This window comes from Armigeres subalbatus, chromosome 2 (assembly GCF_024139115.2).
Source record: "Armigeres subalbatus isolate Guangzhou_Male chromosome 2, GZ_Asu_2, whole genome shotgun sequence".
Taxonomy (NCBI): domain Eukaryota; kingdom Metazoa; phylum Arthropoda; class Insecta; order Diptera; family Culicidae; genus Armigeres; species Armigeres subalbatus.
The window spans coordinates 88,927,895-88,947,655 of record NC_085140.1 but is presented as its reverse complement, the minus strand read 5'-3'; the positions used below and the strand labels follow the sequence as shown (position 1 = coordinate 88,947,655).

General features: G+C 46.0%; 1 protein-coding gene across 1 annotated transcript; it reads left to right on the top strand.

Annotated features, from left to right (window-relative positions):
- Window positions 1-5,710: 5,710 nt before the first annotated feature.
- LOC134209079 (uncharacterized protein K02A2.6-like) lies at window positions 5,711-6,271 on the top strand. Its single transcript, XM_062685058.1, has one exon. It carries the CDS (start codon window positions 5,711-5,713, stop codon window positions 6,269-6,271), a length of 561 nt encoding a protein of 186 aa, XP_062541042.1.
- The last annotated feature ends 13,490 nt before the right edge of the window (window positions 6,272-19,761 follow it).

The following is a 19,761-nucleotide window of genomic DNA, read 5'->3' as shown; positions in this document are numbered from 1 at the left end:
ACGTAGTAGCTGTACAAAGGGTACGTAGTTGTGTTTGTTTGCCTGGTCGTTAAGGCCATCCATTTCGAGGTGGTCTCCAGTTTGTCAACCGACAACTTCATTGCGGCGCTAAAGCGATTTTCCAGTCGTCGTGGTTTTCCGAGTGATATACACAGCGATAACGCCACTACTTTTGTCGGGGCAAATCACGAATTGGCAGCTCTCAGGCAACTGTTCGAAGACCAGCAACACCAACTGAAAGTAAAGGAATATTGTAGAGCAAAATGTATCCGCTGGCATTTCATTCCCCCCAGAAGCCCACACTTCGGTGGGATTTGGGAAGCGGGGGTGAAATCAATGAAATATCACCTCAAAAGGGTTGTGGGTGAAACCCGACTTACTTACGAGGAGATGACCACCTCCTCGCTCAAACGGAGGCCATTCTCAACTCGCGACCATTGTGTCCAATGTCAGATGATCCCAGCGACTACTCCGTTTTGACTCCGTCTCATTTCTTGATCGGTCGTTCTGGGGTAGCTTTACCAGTACCGTCTTACGAAGATGAGAAGGTGGGACGACTTGATCGATATAAACACGTTCAACAAATGCAGCAGCACTTCTGGCGCAAGTGGTCAAGCGAATATCTGCATCATCTGCAAGGCCGCCAAAAGTGGAACACGAAGGTGAACACAAGTTTCAAGGTCGGTGCATTGGTCTTATTGATCAAGGAAAATCAACCGCCGCAGCAATGGAAACTTGGACGAATTGCAGCTGTCCATCCGGGTGACGACGATGTTGTTCGTGTGGTGACAGTCAAAACCGCAGGAGGTGAATATAAACGAGCTGTGTCGAAGATTGCTTTGATGCCTTCTGTTGAAACTGAATTATCAACGGGGGGTGAATGAACGGTAAAACGTTGGGTTAATTTTAATTTGTTACTTTCATCTTTTTTTTTGTTGTGTAAAATTACATTTTTTTAATCATTACCAGCAACACTGTACCAATTCAAATTGAGTAATAAAGCAAACCTTAAGCAAATCGGAAGTGTTTTCCGTGAGCCGTTTCAAAACGCCGAACCATCCGAATTACCGGCCGAATTTCCCTGTCTGAGCTATCGGTGGACAGATGGTATCGGAGCTGAGCTCATCAAGATGGTTCCAGGAAAGATGGCCACTTGCCTGCACAAACTAAACGTCAGAATCTGTGAAACTGAACAGCTACAGGAGGAGTGGAAGGAAGGGGTCATATACCCCATATACAAGAAAGGCGACAAGCTGGTGTGTGAGAAATTTCGAGAAATCATCCCCCATAATGCCGCCTACAAAGCGAAATCCCAGATTTTCTTCCGTCGTTTGTGAATGAGCTCGTGGGGCGTTATCGAGCCTGCTTCATCGTGCCGCTCGGCAACGGACCAGATCTTTACTGTACGGCAAATCCTCCAAAAATGCCGTGAACACCATGTCCCAACGCACCATCTGTTATCGATTTTAAGGCGGCATACGACAGTAATTGACCGTCGTAGAGCTATGGCAAATTATGGACGAGTTCAGCTTCCCTTGGAAGCTTACCAGACTGATCAAATCAACGGTGGATTATGTGAAAAACTGTGTGAACACTACAGTTCGTTCGAATCGCGCCAGGAACTAAGGCCGATGACATACTGGCGCGTATGCGTGCGCGAACGCATTTAAGACAAAAGAATTCCTCTTGCTGATTGTTGGGAGGCTGTCCACTGACTTCGCCACAAGGGTGGCAGGTGTCAGTGCGACAGATGCTAGCGGTGATGTCAGTAGAATGAGAGAACGGAAAATGGAGAAGATTGATTACGATAGCAAGTGATTCGAAATGTTTTTATAATTGTAAGTTTTGTAATAAAGTATATTTTAAATCGTTCGTATTCCTTTTATCACTTTTATCACTATGTTGCGATAGCATTGACGAGGAGGTATTGGAGCTTTGCGCGAGAAAAACAAATTGCGCGTTCGTCCCAAAATAAGGCGTTTTTGTGGATTCGGAGACAGTGAAATAAGTGCAATGACGGAGAACAATGCAGGTCAAGCGTCAGGAGGGCAACCGCAGCCCCGCAACCTTACAGAGGATGTTGTAAAGTTATGTCCATTTAGAATCCGGAATAATAAAATCATCTGTATTTCGGTAACGGATTGACGTACAAATATGGTTAATACATCAAAACAAGGGTAATTCATTGTACTTTATGGAAAAAATATTGATACAAACCATTTCTTCTTGTTTCTAGTGAAAATTCTCACCTTCTTCTTTATTCCTCTCATCAAAAGTTGCACACCTCCAGTGTCAACATTTGTTTTTTTCCTTGGCACATTTGTTCCACATTTTGGTCCTCTGAGTCGCGTCCCGAGTTGTTTTTCCACTTTTCTTAAGTCTCCGCTTCATTACTGCCCAAAATGTAACGATGGGCCGGAGCTGTGGGCAGTTGCGTGGATTTATGTTTTTATCGATGAAATCTTCGTTATTATCGCGGTACCACTGGATGACTTCCCAGTTGTAGTGGCAACTCGCCAAATCTGCCCAAAACTTCACGGGACCTTTATGGGCTTTATGGAAGGTAGACCGCGGTTTTTCAGACATTCCTCCTTGTACAGCTTCGAGTCCATCATCTTATTCGTCACAAGCACTTAGGTCTTTGCTCCACAGCTGCATATCCCTTGCCAAAATCATCTGTTTTTTTTTGCAAGTTTGTCCAAAAAGCAAACTTAAATTTCGCAGGAACTACTCCTCGTGCCATCGCCATGTAGAATTTTTGGCTAGGAAGCTGTCCGAAATCCATTTTGACGTAGGTTCCATTGTCGATGAGTGGGATTATCAACGTGGGTGTGTCTCTCCTTTCGGCTTCCATCTGGAATAATTTTTGACTCGCTGCACCAAACATCGTGAAATTTATACCACAGCAAATGGGCGCCTAGGTAGACAAACCACTGTAAAAGAATTCTTACAGCGGTCACTTTCCGTGCCGCTGCAATACAATAAATGATTCCGGATTCTAAATGGACATAGCTTTACAAATCCTGAATAACCAGCAAGCCTTTATGAGACAAATAGCCAAACAGTTGGCCGCCACCAATTCCAATCCAAATCCAAACCAAATCCAATCCAAATCCAACCCAAATCCAATCCAAATCCAACCCAAATCCAATCCAAATCCAATCCAAATCCAATCCAAATCCAATCCAAATCCAATCCAAATCCAATCCAAATCCAATCCAAATCCAATCCAAAACCAATCCAAATCCAATCCAAAACCAATCCAAATCCAATCCAAATCCAATCCAAATCCAATCCAAATCCAATCCAAATCCAATCCAAATCCAATCCAAATCCAATCCAAATCCAATCCAAATCCAATCCAAATCCAATCCAAATCCAATCCAAATCCAATCCAATCCAATCCAACCAATCCAAACCAATCCAAACCAATCAAACCAATCCAAACCAATCCAAACCAAATCAAAGCCAATGCCAATCAAATCAAATCAATCAAATCCAATCCAAACCAATCCAAACCAATCAAACCAATCCAAACCAATCCAAACCAATCCAAATCAATCCAAATCAATCAAATCCAAATCCAATCCAAATCCAATCCAAACCAATCAAATCCAATCCAAAATCCAATCCAACCAATCCAAATCAAACCAATCCAAATCAATCCAAATCCAATTCAAATCCAATCCAAACCAATCCAACCAATCCAAATCAAATCAATCCAAATCAATCCAAATCAATCCAAACCAATCCAACCAAATCAATCCAAACCAATCCAAATCAATCCAAATTCAATCCAAACCAATCAACCAATCCAAATCCAATCAAATCCATTCAATCCAAATCAATCCAAATCAATCCAAATCCAATCAATCAATCCAATCAAATCAATCCAAATCAATCCAAATCCAATCAAATCCAATCCAAATCAATCCAAATCCAATCCAAATCCAATCCAAATCAATCCAAATCAATCAAATCAATCCAAATCAATCCAAATCCAATCCAAATCCAATCCAAATTAAATCCAAATCCAATCCAAATCCAATCCAAATCCACTCCAAACCAAATCCAAACCCAATCCAAACCAATCCAAATCAATCTAAACCAATCCAAATCAATCCAAATCCAATCAAATCAATCCAAACCAATCGAAATCCAATCCAAATCCAATCCAAATCCAAGCCAAATGCAATCCAAATCCAATCCAATCCAAATGCAATCCAAATTCAATCCAAATCCAAATCCAATCCAAATCCAAAACCAATCCAAATCCAATCCAAATTCAATCCTAATCCAATCCAAATCCAAATCCAATCCAAATCCAATCCAGATTCAATCCAAATCCAGTCCAAATCCAATCCAAATCCAATCCAAATCCAGTCCAAATCCAGTCCAAATCCAATTCAAATTCAATCCAAATCCAATCCAAATCCATTCCAAATTCAATCCAAATCATATTCAAATCCAAATTCAATCCAAATCCATTTCAAATCCAATTCAAATCCAAATCCAATCCAAATCCAATACAAATCCAATCCAAATCCAATCCAAATCCAAATCCAATCCAAATCCAATCCAAATCCAAATCCAATCCAAATCATATTCAAATCCAAATCAATCCAAATCCATTTCAAATCCAATCCAAATCCAATCCAAATCCAATCCAAATCCAATCCAAATCCAAATCCAATCCAAATCCAATCCAATCCAAATCCAATCCAAATCCAATCCAAATCCAATCCAAATCCAAATCCAATCCAAATCCAAATCCAATCCAAATCCAATCCGGGAGTTTAGCTTCGAAGAAATTGTGGGCAAGTTAAAATCGTTAGTTGGGGCAACTAAATCAACGTTTCAGAGGCGATACAACTGTTTGCAGACACCAAGGAGAACGTTGATGACTACTTGGCGTATTATTGCAAGGTGTGCGTCGATTTCAACTCTGCAGCAAGTTGTGTAGCAATTTAACAGCCAACAGGTCAATCTCAACCAGGATACAGTGTTGGTGGAAAGTTGCTCTTCGGCGGTCAATGCGGCCGCATTTTCCAAGTGAAAGAAACCAGAACGTCGATCACCTTCGGATATCAGCAATAACCGCGAACAGCCAAAAAAAGCCCTGCTGGTCATGCGGCGGAATGTATTTCAATAAAGATTGTCGGTTTCGAGACAACAATTGCGGGAGACACGGATACCGTAAAGGGCATTGTGGGTGCTTCTCGTTGAAAACCAGCCATACTGCAAGCAATCATCCACACAAATTTAACAAGAGGAGACATCAACCATAGACAAAAACTGTGTCAGATAGGACCATCGGTCATCGTCGTAAATTTGTCGAACTCCAAATCAACAATGTACCTCTTCGTCTGCAGTTGGACACAGGATCCGACATCTCCATTATTTCCCACCAATCGTGGATCATAATCGGTCTACCAAAAGCGAAATCAGTAGAGTGCACTGCCAGGACAGCATCCGGAGAGCCACTGAGTGTAAAATCACCTTCAATGGCACCACCAGCGAGGGCTAGTGCTTCATAGCATCTCCTAACGTCAACCTCGACATTTTAGGCATAGACTGGATGGATTTATTTGGTTTATGGAATCATCCCATCACATCATTCTGCAAGCAAATAACAACGCAAGCCAATCAGCGAATCGTTTTACTTCAAACACAGTTTCCCGAAGTATTTACGAATGAGATGGGACCAAGGATGGGACTCTGTAGCAAGTCCCCGGTCAAGCTGGATCTTAAAGGAGATCCAAAACCGGTGTTTAGGCCAAAACGACTAGTGATATACTCCATGGAGCAAGTAGTAGAAAACGAACTGATCCGTTTACAAAGCTTGGGTGTTTTGAAGAAAGCGGATTTTAGCGACTGGGCGGCACCAATCGTCGCGGTACGAAAACCAAACGGTACCGTTCGTATCTGCGCCGATTATTCTACCGGCCTTAACAGTGTTCTCGAACCAAACCAATATCCGTTGCCATTGCCTGAGGATATTTTAGCAAAGATGGCCAACTGTCGGATTTTTAGTTCTGTGGACTTATCCGATGCTTACCACCAAGTAGAGGTGGATCAATCCTGCCAACCTCTCCTGACCATCAACGCCCATAAAGGTCTCTTCCAGTATACACGCTTCTCACCTGGCATTAAGTCTGCCCCAGGTGCTTTCCAACAACTATTGGATACTATGCTAGCCGACCTCGAGAATACCGTTGGTTATTTGGATGACATCCTTGTGGGTGGCCGCAACGAAGAAGAGCATCAGTAAATCTTGGAACGTACCCTCGAACGTCTCAAAAACTACGGGTTTACCTTGCGCGTCGAGCAGCTTTGGATTGCAGCAAATCAAGCACCTAGGACAAATTTTAGATGGTAGTAGAATCAGGACATATCCAGGGAAAATTTCAGCTATCGTCAGTGTGGTAGTAGCGGATTGTGTTAAAATAATAATCGAAGATACGGAATGGAAGCATGAATTATTTGAATGAGATTGGAATTTCTAAATCGAAGCAATCGGCTTTCGAATAGTAGGCGCCCATAAGCACACGAATATGAGCTCGATTGACAGAACGAAACAAAGAAAGAGACGATACTAATCCGAATATCAGGTACATCGCCTATGTATCACTAGAGCTACTCGTTCTGTCAGAACATACAGTTCTGAGTACACAGTCCATGATAATTCAAATATTCGACGGATGTCCTAAGGATATTCGCTCGGCCACGACAGTTATTATGCCGCTTCCACACGATGTATCTTCGCTTCGTTCCTACCTAGGTGCCTAAATTATTATGGTGAATATGTCAAAGAAATTCGCACTCTACGGCACCCACTGGATCAGCTGTTAAAAGCCGAAACAATTTTTGAATGGTTACCAGCATGTCAAGCAACATTCGATCGATTTCGGGAGATACTCCAGTCGCCGTTACTACTGACCCATTACTGGGTTGGGATCCCGGATTGCGCATCAATTTACGGACGGGACGGTTAAAGCTGTGTACCAGGTATCCCGAAGTTTAACGGCAGCTGAATGTAGTTTAACGTGTGCCGGTCAAAGCGCACAAGCCCAAGTCCTGGTGTCAGGTGGGACAGGAAGTTTGCGCAGGCCCAATAAGCCGCCTGGAAAACCAATAATTGCGACCAATATAAGAGATAATACGACTCGATATAATCGGCAACGACCTAGGCGACGAATAAAGGATCAAGATTGGAAGCTTGGAATATGGAACTGCAAGTCGCAAGGTTTCGCAGGTTGCGACAGGATGATGTACGATGAATTACATCCCCGCAACTGCGACGTCGTAGTGCTGCAGGAAATCTGCTGGACAGGACAGAAAGTGTGGAAAAGCGGGTATCGAGCGGCTACCTTCTACTAAAGCTGTAGCACCACCAACGAGCTGGGAACCGGCTTCATAGTGCTGGGCAAGATGCGCTAACGCGTGATTGGGTGGCAGCCAATCAGCGCAAGGATGTGCAAGCTGAGGATAAAAGGCTGTTTTTTCAACTATAGCATCATCAACGTGCACTGCCGATACGAAGGGAGACCCGACGACGAGAAAGAAGCGTTCTACGCACAGCTGGAGCAGACATACGATGGATGCCCACTGCAGGACGTCAAAATCGTCATCGACGGTACAGGTAGGAAGGGAGGAAATGTATAACCGATCATCGGACCGGATAGTCTGCACACCGTATCGAATGATAACGGCCAACGATGCATAAACTTCGCAGCCTCCCGCAAAATGGTAGTCCGAAGCACCTCCTTTCCCCGCAAAAATATCCACAAGGCCACATGGAAATTACCTAACCAAGAAACGGAAAACCAAATTGACCACGTTCTAATCGACGGTAAATTCTTCTCCGTCATCACGAACATACGCACTTACCGCAGTGCGAATATTGAATCCGACCACTACCTCGTTGAAGTATGCCTGCACTCAAAACTCTCGACGGTGATCAACACGCGTCGAAGTTGAACGCCGTGGCTTAACATAGGGCGGCTACAAGACGGTAGACTAGCCTAAGGATACGCGCATCAGCTGAAAGTTGCACTCCCAACGGAGCGTCTCTTGAAGATGGCTGGAGAGATATTCGATCCGCCATTGGTAGCACCGCAACCGCTGCACTTGGCACGGTGCCCCCGGATCAGAGAAACGACTGGTATGTCGGCGAATGTGAGCAGTTAGATGAGAAGAAGAATGCAGCATGAACGAAATTGCTGCAACACCGTACGAGGGCGAATGAGGCACGATACAAACGGGCGCGATACAGACAAAACTCAATTTTTCGGAGGAAGAAGCGCCAGCAGGAAGATCGAGATCGTGAAGAGACGGAGCAAGTGTATCGCGCTAATAACGCACGAAAGTTATATGAGAAATTAAACCGTTCACGAAAGGGCCACGTGCCACAGCCAGGTATGTGTATGGACATAAACGGGAACTTACTTTCAAAAGAGCGTGAGGTGATGCAAAGGTAGCGGCAGCACTACGAAGATCACCTAAATGGCGATGTGGCAGACAACGGTGGCGGTATGATAATGAACCTAGGCGCAAGCACGCAGGACATACGTGTTTCGGTTCAGGATCTCCAGAAAATTCAAGAAGGCGATCGACCGGCTAAAAACAACAAAGCCCCTGAGGTTGACCAACTACCAGGAAAGCTATTTAAACACGGCGGTGAGGCACTGGCTAGAGCGCTGCACTGGGTTATTACCAAGGTTTGGGGGATGAGGTTCTGCCGCATGAGTGGATGGAAGGTGTCGTATGTCTAATCTACAAAAGGGCGATTAGCTGGATTGTAGCAACTACCGCGCAATCACATTGCTGAACGCAGCCTACAAGGTACTCTCCCAAATTATATGCCGTCGACTAACACCAACTGCAAGAGAGATCGTGGGGCAGTGTCAGGCAAGATTCATGGGCAAACGCTCCACCACAGATCAAAAATGAAATTTACATAGGGACCTTTTTCAACGAGATGCAACTTTTGACCACTATCCGTTTTTAAAATTCGAAGTCATTTTTCATTGGCACCCTACCATACATAAGGAATCTTGCCCGCTTGTCGTCAACACTTTCAGATGGAAACTACTATGGTCAATTGGCGATTCATTCATATTAATGATGTCGAGGTTGATTGTTGTTGATGCAATTTGAAGTCGCGGGAGCAACTTAAGCTCTAATCTCATCAACTATCAGCGTCATTGTTGAATTTAATTGCTTGCAATTGCTTCGACGAAAGGAAAATTTTTCAGCATAGGAGAAATAGATTACGATCCTTGTTTTATTAGTTGTCATCGCGCTGAACTTTTTATTCCGATAATCCTTTTTTTATCCCCACGCTTAAGTACCCGTTCCATTTAGTTTCTTAAGATGGCTTTTTCTTCTTCATCTACATTACCGATCTTTAAATTACCCTTTTTTGTGGTATAACATGCTATAGCTGAGTAATATCAATAATAAATATTGACTGTAGAACATTTCAGTTTCCCAATGTTTATTTTTCTATAAAACTTTATCGTTCCTCTCGTTTCTAAGTTTGAGAAGAATATCAAACGAGTGGGAAAAATATAGTTCACATCTGCTTCGGCTGAGTTACTTTTGACGAATGCTTTGGTTGCAAATTTAATATTCATATGAATTTCCTCTTCCCAAACTCCTTTTGCAGACAAGGTCCAGACCTTGCTTCGACCGGGTTCAACTCTCGTTTTTTAAATTGTGTTACACATACAGCATATTTTTTTAGTTGCCCCTCGTTATGCGATATCTGGCACTCAAATCCGGCAGCATTCCATTTGGGACGTAATTTTATAAAAAAGTGAAGAAAAAAGTAGATGAAAATGAATTTCATCTTCTCTCTATATCTCACCCATCGAATCACAGCATATCGGGCTGTCGGTAGCCTTTACCGTACGTCATGCAAACCTGAAATACGTAGACGGCCAGATAACATTGCTGGTACAGGACGCTCGCACAGATGCTAACTGAAACGGCATTGAACGTTGGGTGGGCTGCAATCTTTTCAAAACACCGGAAAAACTAGGCCACTTGGTAAACTAATTCTGGTTGGGGGGCTGCTTCGGACAGGACTTGATTAAAATTTAATTTGCTTTGCACCGCATCCGCCATCAAACCGAGACAGGTGGATGTTTGCGGGCGAACCAAAACTTTTCCCATCTTCCAGTTAGGCTGTTTGAGCTTTGGTTTCCGTACGCCACACGGTACGGAACGGATTTCGAAACTAAATCCGAACAACAACGGAAATGATGACTACGTGGATGTCACGGATGTACTTTTCGGGTCTCCACTGGAGACGTTGAGCAAAGGCGTGATATTGTGAATGCGGAAACGGGGCGAGTACGATTCTCATCCGGTTGATGATATTGGGGATGTTTGAAGAACTTTTCACAGAGTATATAAAATTATTGTATTTGTGACATAAAATGAGCTTTTTAACTACAGGTTTTTTAAGCCATCGTACACTAATTAATAGTTCTTTAGCATATCAACTATAATATGTCATTTCGAAAGAATAATTTTGAAATTTTTCGCATATATTCTGTTTTGACTAAACCTTTCATGAGAAGAAGATCTACTTGGGTGGAACAACATATTTCCGTTCCCAGTTTTATGGCTCAGACGTATCCCAGCCAAAATATTTGATATTTTTGTTTCAATCAAGCACTTATTAGCAGGTCAATACCCAGAAAATAAGCTATTAATTATTTTCTGGGTATTGACCTGCTAATAAGTGCTTGAATTTCCATATTGGAATAAGCAAAACAAACAATTTGTTATTCTTACAATTTTTATCTTCCGCTAAGGCGACTCATTATCATCATCACAGCTGCTTTCATATAACTTATTTCTGAAAACGTGCACTTCCTGGTCCAACATCAAGATTTGAAATTCAACCAGCTTGAAAGTCCCTACGCGCCCAAGACAATACAACCAAACATTTTGCCCAATAAAGTCCCAATCTTTATTGTACAACTTGACCGACAAATTGATTTTACTTGTTACCACTCCCTGTTTTGTTGTATTGTACAACCGCCCTCCGACGTTTTTACGATTATCACATCGCCCGGTAAAAATATCACCCGACGGCCTATAACAAACGGAAACATATGTGGATGAGTACCGTGTTCGGAGTACGGCGTCCGAAAGCGTGCCCAAGAAGCAAGCATCCGTACGGCAAGAGCCAAATAAAATTATGACGATTCGTAAGGCCGGCGCCACACACAATCGTACACCCGGTCCGCTCCTACCAGCCAGCAGCAGCGCCAAATGTGTTTCAGGAAGTCGGTAGTCGTGGTGCGGGGCTATCTGACTTTTGAGAATAGGGACCAAACTGCCGAATAGGATGTTTAGCGGCGAACAAAAACAACCAAAATAAAGTTAAACGCTTACAAGTTTCATGCCCACACAGCGAATTTGTTCGATTTGGAGTTTAGCAATGGCTGTGCGATATGTTTAGAATTTGTTTGCTTTTCTCGTACAACTAAGTTGTATCAATGGTATTCAGAAACGATCTATTCATAGGAACATCATTATAGAGGAAAAACTTATATTCGACTGGTAAAGTTACCCTCTTTTTTGCCACTGTACTTCCTCATAATCGCTGCTTTAAAGTTATGGTGAAAACGATGTTTCAAAATAGAAAAGATTTTCTTCATGCTGCTAAAACACCATGGTGCTGATCTGATCATCTATCAGGTGGAATAATCAAGTTGTTTTTTGATACTTTCATCTTAATGACAATATTATCACAGAAGAACTGGGCCATCCTTAAGGTGACATGTAAACAAACAAAAACTTTATTTGCACATAAATTTAAAAGAATCAGGGGACGATTGAGTTGAGCTATTGAGCTGAAGAACAAATAGCCCAGAGCGAACGTCGACCAAATTTCCCAAGGGCCGGGTACGTGAAAATTCCAAATTGATTTTTTTGTGATAACAAATGTCTTAGAAATGCATGAAACATCAGGAAGTTCCAAAGGGATTTCTGGTGGAAGTTCCGAAGGGATTCCTGGAGGAAGTTCTGGAGAGATTCCTGAAGGAAGTCCCGGAAGGATTCCTGTAGGAAGTCACGGTGGGATTCCTGTAGGAAGTCCCGGTGGGATTCCTGTAGGAAGTCCCGATGGGATTCCTGTAGGAAGTCCCGGTGGGATTCCTGTAGGAAGTCCCGGTGGGATTCCTGTAGGAAGTCCCGGAGGGATTCCTGTAGGGATTCCCGGAGGAAGTCCCGCAGGGATTCCCGGAGGAAGTCCCACCGGGATTCCTGGAGGAAGTCCCAGAGGGATTCCCGGAGGAAGTCCGGGCCTCTTGAAAGGAGGTTTCCGGGAAGGTTTCCTGGAGGAAGTCCCGGAGGGACTCCTGGAGGAAGTCCCGGAGGGATTGCTGAAGGAAGTCCCGGAGGGATTCCTGGAGGAAGTCCAGGAGGGATTTCTGAAGGGATTCCTGAAGGAAGTCCAGGCCTCTTGAAAGGAGGTTTCCGGGCCTCTTGAAAGGAGGCTTCCGGGCCTCTTGAAAGGAGGCTTCCGGGCCTCTTGAAAGGAGGCTTGGGCCTCTTGAAAGGAGGCTTCCGGGCCTCTTGAAAGGAGGCTTCCTGGGCCTCTTGAAAGGAGGCTTCCGGGCCTCTTGAAAGGAGGCTTCGGGCCTCTTGAAAGGAGGCTTCTGGCCTCTTGAAAGGAGGCTTCCTGGCCTCTTGAAAGGAGGCTTCCGGGCCTCTTGAAAGGAGGCTTCCGGGCCTCTTGAAAGGAGGCTTCCGGCCCCTTGAAAGGAGGCCTCCGGCCTCCTGAAAGGAGGCTTCCGGGCCTCTTGAAAGGAGGCTTCCGGGCCTCTTGAAAGGAGGCTTCTGGGCCTCTTGAAAGGAGGCTTCTGGGCCTCTTGAAAGGAGGCTTCTGGGCCTCTTGAAAGGAGGCTTCTGGGCCTCTTGAAAGGAGGCTTCCGGCCTCTTGAAAGGAGCTTCCGGGCCTCTTGAAAGGGAGGCTCTGGCCTCTTGAAAGGAGGCTTCCGGGCCTCTTGAAAGGAGGCTTCTGGCCTCTTGAAAGGAGGCTTCCGGGCCTCTTGAAAGGAGGCTTCCGGCCTCTTGAAAGGAGGCTTCGGGCCTCTTGAAAGGAGGCTTCCGGGCCTCTTGAAAGGAGGCTTCGGGCCTCTTGAAAGGAGGCTTCCTGGCCTCTTGAAAGGAGGCTTCGGGCCTCTTGAAAGGAGGCTTCCGGGCCTCTTGAAAGGAGGCTTCTGGCCTCTTGAAAGGAGGCTTCCGGGCCTCTTGAAAGGAGGCTTCCGGGCCTCTTGAAAGGAGGCTTCCTGGCCTCTTGAAAGGAGGCTTCCGGGCCTCTTGAAAGGAGGCTTCTGGCCTCTTGAAAGGAGGCTTCCGGGCCTCTTGAAAGGAGGCTTCCGGGCCTCTTGAAAGGAGGCTTCGGGCCTCTTGAAAGGAGGCTTCCGGGCCTCTTGAAAGGAGGCTTCCGGGCCTCTTGAAAGGAGGCTTCCGGGCCTCTTGAAAGGAGGCTTCCGGGCCTCTTGAAAGGAGGCTTTGGGGCCTCTTGAAAGGGAGCTTCCGGGCCTCTTGAAAGGGGGCTTCCGGGCTTCTTGAAAGGGGGCTTCCGGGGCCTCTTGAAAGGAGGCTCTGGGCCTCTTGAAAGGAGGCTTCGGGCCTCTTGAAAGGAGGCTTCCGGGCCTCTTGAAAGGAGGCTTCCGGGGCTCTTGAAAGGAGGCTTCCGGGCCTCTTGAACAGAGGCTTCCGGGCCTCTTGAAAGTAGGCTTCCGGCCTCTTGAAAGGAGGCTCTGGGCCTCTTGAAAGGAGGCTTCCGGGCCTCTTGAAAGGAGGCTTCCGGGCCTCTTGAAAGGAGGCTTCGGGCCTCTTGAAAGGAGGCTTCAGGCCTCTTGAAAGGAGGCTTCCGGGCCTCTTGAAAGGAGGCTTCCGGGCCTCTTGAAAGGAGGCTGAGCCTCTTGAAAGGAGGCTTCCGGGCCTCTTGAAAGGAGGCTTCGGGCCTCTTGAAAGGAGGCTTCCGGGCCTCTTGAAAGGAGGCTCTGGGCCTCTTGAAAGGAGGCTTCCTGGCCTCTTGAAAGGAGGCTTCCGGGCCTCTTGAAAGGAGGCTTCCAGGGCCTCTTGAAAGGAGGCCTGGGCCTCTTGAAAGGAGGCTTCCAGGCCTCTTGAAAGGAGGCTTCCGGGGCCTCTTGAAAGGAGGCTTCCAGGCCTCTTGAAAGGAGGCTTCGGGCCTCTTGAAAGGAGGCTTCCGGGCCTCTTGAAAGAAGGCTTGCGGGTCGCGTGAAGGGAGGCTTTCGGTCCTCTTGAAAGCAGGCTTCGGGCCTCTTGAAAGGAGGCTTCAGGCCTCTTGAAAGGAGGCTTCATGCCTCTTGAAAGAAGGGTTCCAAACCTCTTGAAAGGAGGCTTCCGGGCCTCTTGAAAGAAGGCTTCTGGGCCTCTTGAAAGGAGGCTTCCGGGCCTCTTGAAAGGAGGCTTCCTGGCCTCTTGAAAGGAGGCTTCCGGGCCTCTTGAAAGGAGGCTTCCGGGCCTCTTGAAAGGAGGCTTCCGGGCCTCTTGAAAGGAGGCTTCCGGGCCTCTTGAAAGGAGGGTTCGGGCCTCTTGAACGGTGGCTTCCAGGCCTCTTGAAAGGAGGCTTCTGGGCCGCTTGAAAGGAGGCTTCCGGGCCCCTTGAAAGGAGGCTTCCGGGCCTCTTGAAAGGAGGCTTCCGGGCCTCTTGAAAGGAGGGGCTCCGGGGCCCTTGCAAGGGAGGCTTCCGGGCCTCTTGAAAGGAGGCTTCCAGGCCTCTTGAAAGGAGGCTTCTGGGCCTCTTGGAAAGGAGGCTTCCGGGCCTCTTGAAAGGAGGCCTGAGCCTCTTGAAAGGAGGCTTCTGGCCTCTTGAAAGGAGGCTTCCGGGCCTCTTGAAAGGAGGCTTCCGGGCCTCTTGAAAGGAGGCTTCCAGGCCTCTTGAAAGGAGGCTTCCGGGCCTCTTGAAAGGAGGCTTCAGGCCTCTTGAAAGGAGGCTTCTGGGCCTCTTGAAAGGAGGCTTCCTGGGCCTCTTGAAAGGAGGCTTCCGGGCCTCTTGAAAGGAGGCTTCCGGGCCTCTTGAAAGGAGGCTTCTGGGCCTCTTGAAAGGAGGCTTCGGGCCTCTTGAAAGGAGGCTTCCGGGCCTCTTGAAAGGAGGCTTCCAGGCCTCTTGAAAGGAGGCTTCCTGGCCTCTTGAAAGGAGGCTTCCGGGCCTCTTGAAAGGAGGCTTCCTGGGCCTCTTGAAAGGAGGCTTCCGGGCCTCTTGAAAGGAGGCTTCGGGCCTCTTGAAAGGAGGCTTCCGGGCCTCTTGAAAGGAGGCTTCCAGGCCTCTTGAAAGGAGGCTTCTGGCCTCTTGAAAGGAGGCTTCTGGGCCTCTTGAAAGGAGGCTTCAGGACTTTTGAAAGGAGGCTTCCGGGCGTCTTGATAGGAGGCATCTTGAAAGGAGGCTTCCTGGCCTCTTGTAAGGAGGCTTCCTGGCTTCTTGAAAGGAGGCTTCCGGGCCTCTTGAAAGGTGGCTTCCGGGCCTCTTGAAAGAAGGCTTCCGGGCCTCTTGAAAGGAGGCTTCCGGGCCTCTTGAAATGTTGCTTCCGGGCCTCTTGAAAGGAGGCTTCCGGGCCTCTTGAAAGGAGGCTTCCGGGCCTCTTGAAAGTAGGCATCTGGGCCTCTTAAAAGGAGGCTTCTGGGCCGCTTGAAAGGAGGCCTTCCGGGCCTCTTGAAAGGAGGCCTTCTGGGCCTCTTGAAAGGAGGCCTTCTGGGCCTCTTGAAAGGAGGCCTTCTGGGCCTCTTGAAAGGAGGCCTTCTGGGCCTCTTGAAAGGAGGCCTTCTGGGCCTCTTGGAAGGAGGCCTTCCGGGCCTCTTGAAAGGAGGCCTTCCGGGCCTCTTGAAAGGAGGCTTCCGGGCCTCTTGAAAGGAGGCTTCCGGGCCTCTTGAAAGGAGGCTTCCGGGCCTCTTGAAAGGAGGCTTCCGGGCCTCTTGAAAGGAGGCTTCCGGGCCGCTTGAAAGGAGGCTTGCGGGCCTCTTGAAAGGAGGCTTCCGGGCCTCTTGAAAGGAGGCTTCCGGGCCTCTTGAAAGGAGGCTTCCGGGCCTCTTGAAAGGAGGCTTCCGGGCCTCTTGAAAGGAGGCTTCCGGGCCTCTTGAAAGGAGGCTTCCGGGCCTCTTGAAAGGAGGCTTCCGGGCCTCTTGAAAGGAGGCTTCCGGGCCTCTTGAAAGGAGGCTTCTGGGCCTCTTGAAAGGAGGCTTCCGGGCCTCTTGAAAGGAGGCTTCCGGGCCTCTTGAAAGGAGGCTTCCGGGCCTCTTGAAAGGAGGCTTCCAGGCCTCTTGAAAGGTCTTGAAAGGAGGCTTCCGGGCCTCTTGAAAGGAGGCTTCCGGGCCTCTTGAAAGGAGGCTTCCGGGCCTCTTGAAAGGAGGCTTCCGGGCCTCTTGAAAGGAGGCTTCCGGGCCTCTTGAAAGGAGGCTTCTGGGCCTCTTGAAAGGAGGCCTCTGGGCCTCTTGAAAGGAGGCCTCTGGGCCTCTTGAAAGGAGGCCTCTGGGCCTCTTGAAAGGAGGCTTCTGGGCCTCTTGAAAGGAGGCTTCTGGGCCTCTTGAAAGGAGGCTTCCGGGCCTCTTGAAAAGAGGCTTTCAGGCCTCTTGAAAACAGGCTTCCGGGCCTCTTGAAAAGAGGCTTCCGAGCCTCTTGAAACCCTAGTAGCACATTTCAGATCGATTTGGTTACAGCAACTCCAGAGTGACTGGATTGGGTCGCATATGAGTCACAGTGACTGGTATGTGACAAGTGTGCTACTCGGGAAGGAGGCTTCCGGGCCTCTTGAAAGGAGGCTTCCGGGCCTCTTGAAAGGAGGCTTCCAGGCCACTTGAAAGGAGGCCTCTGAACCTGTTGAAAGCATGTTTCCGAACCTTTTGAAAGGAGGATTTCAACTGCAGAAACTTATCTCGTTGCACCATCAATCAACCGCTCCGCGTCGCCTGATGCATCGTGTTCAGACAAAGTTATGACAAATTCAACTAACCCAGAATAGTTCGCCAGGACAGACGACATCTACACATACATTAAACTGCATCTTACAGCGCAAAGCGGTTCAGATAGGTGGTATCATTTGATTAGAGAGCCTGAAACAGAGTCCCAGACACAATTGATCCCTGAGAGCACGTTTTGGTGAATCCCTGACAAATTGATCATATCCTTAACATGAACAGGACAAGTCTTGATGATGGCTTGTGTATCCAAGTTTAATAATTGAGCAGAACAATAAACAAATAAGCTCTCTTTTTGTCATTAATGATTTTTATGGTCATGCACGCAAGAATCAACTGCACATCCAATGTATATAAAATATATTTGTAGCTTTTGAATCGACCGTTGCAATAATATGAGAATTTATTAATAATCTTCGAAAACTGGACTTTTGAAGGCAAACTATATTGGGGGGGGGGCGGTTCGAAATGATACTTTGCCCCTTCAGATAATTACTGAGGGGGCAAAAAGTGCCTCGCCCCCCAAAGTTGGCGCCTATGGGCCGAGGTACACCCTACTTAAATCGTTTGAGACTGCGGACCATGTGACACTCAACAACGGTTCGTACAACATTGCTAATGGCCATTGCCATTGAAGAGATCGCTGCCAGTAGGTGTATTCTTTCCGCTTTCAAGTGGGAAGGGTCTGCCGACTTATTCGGGAGCAATCGTCCATGCCTCAAACATCACACGGAGAACAAGATACTGACCTCCACCTTCGACGCACATTGAGCGAAACACGTTAAACGTTACACGAAACAACGTTACATGTATCCCGCAAACCAGCACCCAGTCAGAGCAGAAGGCATTCCGCTAGTGGTCGGATAAAAAGCATCGGATGGTTAAAGTCAGAAGGAACGTAACAGAGATTTCCCGCGCTAAAAATAAGTAACTACCCACTAGTGGCTGCAATCACTATTCTGGAAAAGGTTCTCAATGTAAATATCAATTTGTAGTCAGTACCTAAATGCAATACCCTGATAACGAATTGAGTACAACATGAACTTCTGCGAAATGTTTGATGTTCTTCATTTATCGAACTAAACCTATCGTTTTCCAGAAATAATGCTATGCAAAACCTTCGATGACATATGATCTGTCAATGCTTGTTACAGCAAAGTTAATTTCCATAAAGATAAGTTAATGACTGTACCAACAACTGCTCCAGGTGCAGTGATTACAAGAAAAGTTATACAAAGCAAAACGGCTGCAGGAAGAAAAGTTTCACAAAAAGCCGGTGCAAAGTTCAACGGTTCCTTATTTCCCATCATTTAGATCGGGAGGCGCATTCATTTTTCCTATACTTGTCATAGAACCAACCAACCAGCATCAGCATCGGCAGACTTTTACTCCGTGAGAAGTTTTCCGAAAGCTTTTTATTACCATATTACACCACGTAATGGACGAAATGAGAGGCCTCACTAAAGTCGACTTTGACATCTTTGCTTCAGTTGTAATAAATTTGATTTTTTTTTCTCTACAACAGCAAACTTTACGTCTGTCAAAGTCGTAAAAAGTAATTAGGAAAATTAACTTTTACGCCTGGTCTGTTTCGTACTGCGGACGAAAAATCTACCATGGCGTTCCGCAATAAGACGGTATCTTTCATTTTAAAAGCCCATTGATAACCTGTTGCTGGTGTGCTGGTGTTATGAGTTTAATCCTCTGAAAGCGAATCAACAGTTTACCTTGGGAATTTAAATGACGCTCTGCACCGTACTCTCCAGTAAGGGGAGCTTTTCATGGTCGAACATATTTGGAGCGCGGGTAGATTTTTTTATATTTGTCAAGAATCAATTCGAAATTATTTACTTCGAGTTTATTTCTGGTACACTGTTCACCGTGCGGATAGGAAAAGATTTATCTTTGTTGCCAAATTAAAATATACTTTTGTCTCTTCCTGACGCATGAAAGGAGAATTGACATTTTCTTCGGGGCTTGCGTTTTATTGTCTCAATCTAATATTGTATAAGAAGATAAGTAAATAAGACCTTTAAAAAACTATAAAATTAAAATCATTTATGATTACACCAGCCAGATTTGAGCAAATGAACATGATTTTTTAAGATGTATTTTGATGATTCATTTTAGGTTGACTCCTACGCGGAGAACAACACGAGTTCTGCTCAGTAGGAATGAAAATGTCACGATTACGTCATGTTTCATAATATGAAACAGAATATATTAACAAATGCCTAGAAACCTAGAAAACTAGAAACCTAGAAACGCTGGCGAGTTTTTATCACTTGATAATTTAAAACTAAGATCGCGGGTGAGTTTTGATCATCCTCGATTTTTTGAAAATTTAATTTTCCCATCCCTGGAGAAAAGAAAAACGAATTAATATATTTTGAAATTTGATCGTAAATACAATGTAAACACATGGAATTTATTATGTTTCAAAGGGTTATCTTTTGTTGCCCTAGAAAATTTATACTGAAATCATCGATAATTATTCGTAAATTCAGATCATCACCTAATTAATTATCACATTAATCATTTTTTTTGTTAAATATCTTGGCTACGCACAGAACATGTTTCGAAAATGTACAAATTGATTTCCAATTTGCGAAAAAGAATCCACGTGCCTTGAAGGGACTCGAACCCTCAACCTCCTACTCTCTAGGTAGGGGTGATAATCTCTACACAACAAGACCGATTAGGGGCCTTCCACAAATTACATAACGCTGAATGGAGACAGAGGGGGTCAAGCCGAGCGTTACGATCCATACAAAAATATTAAACCTTCCATAC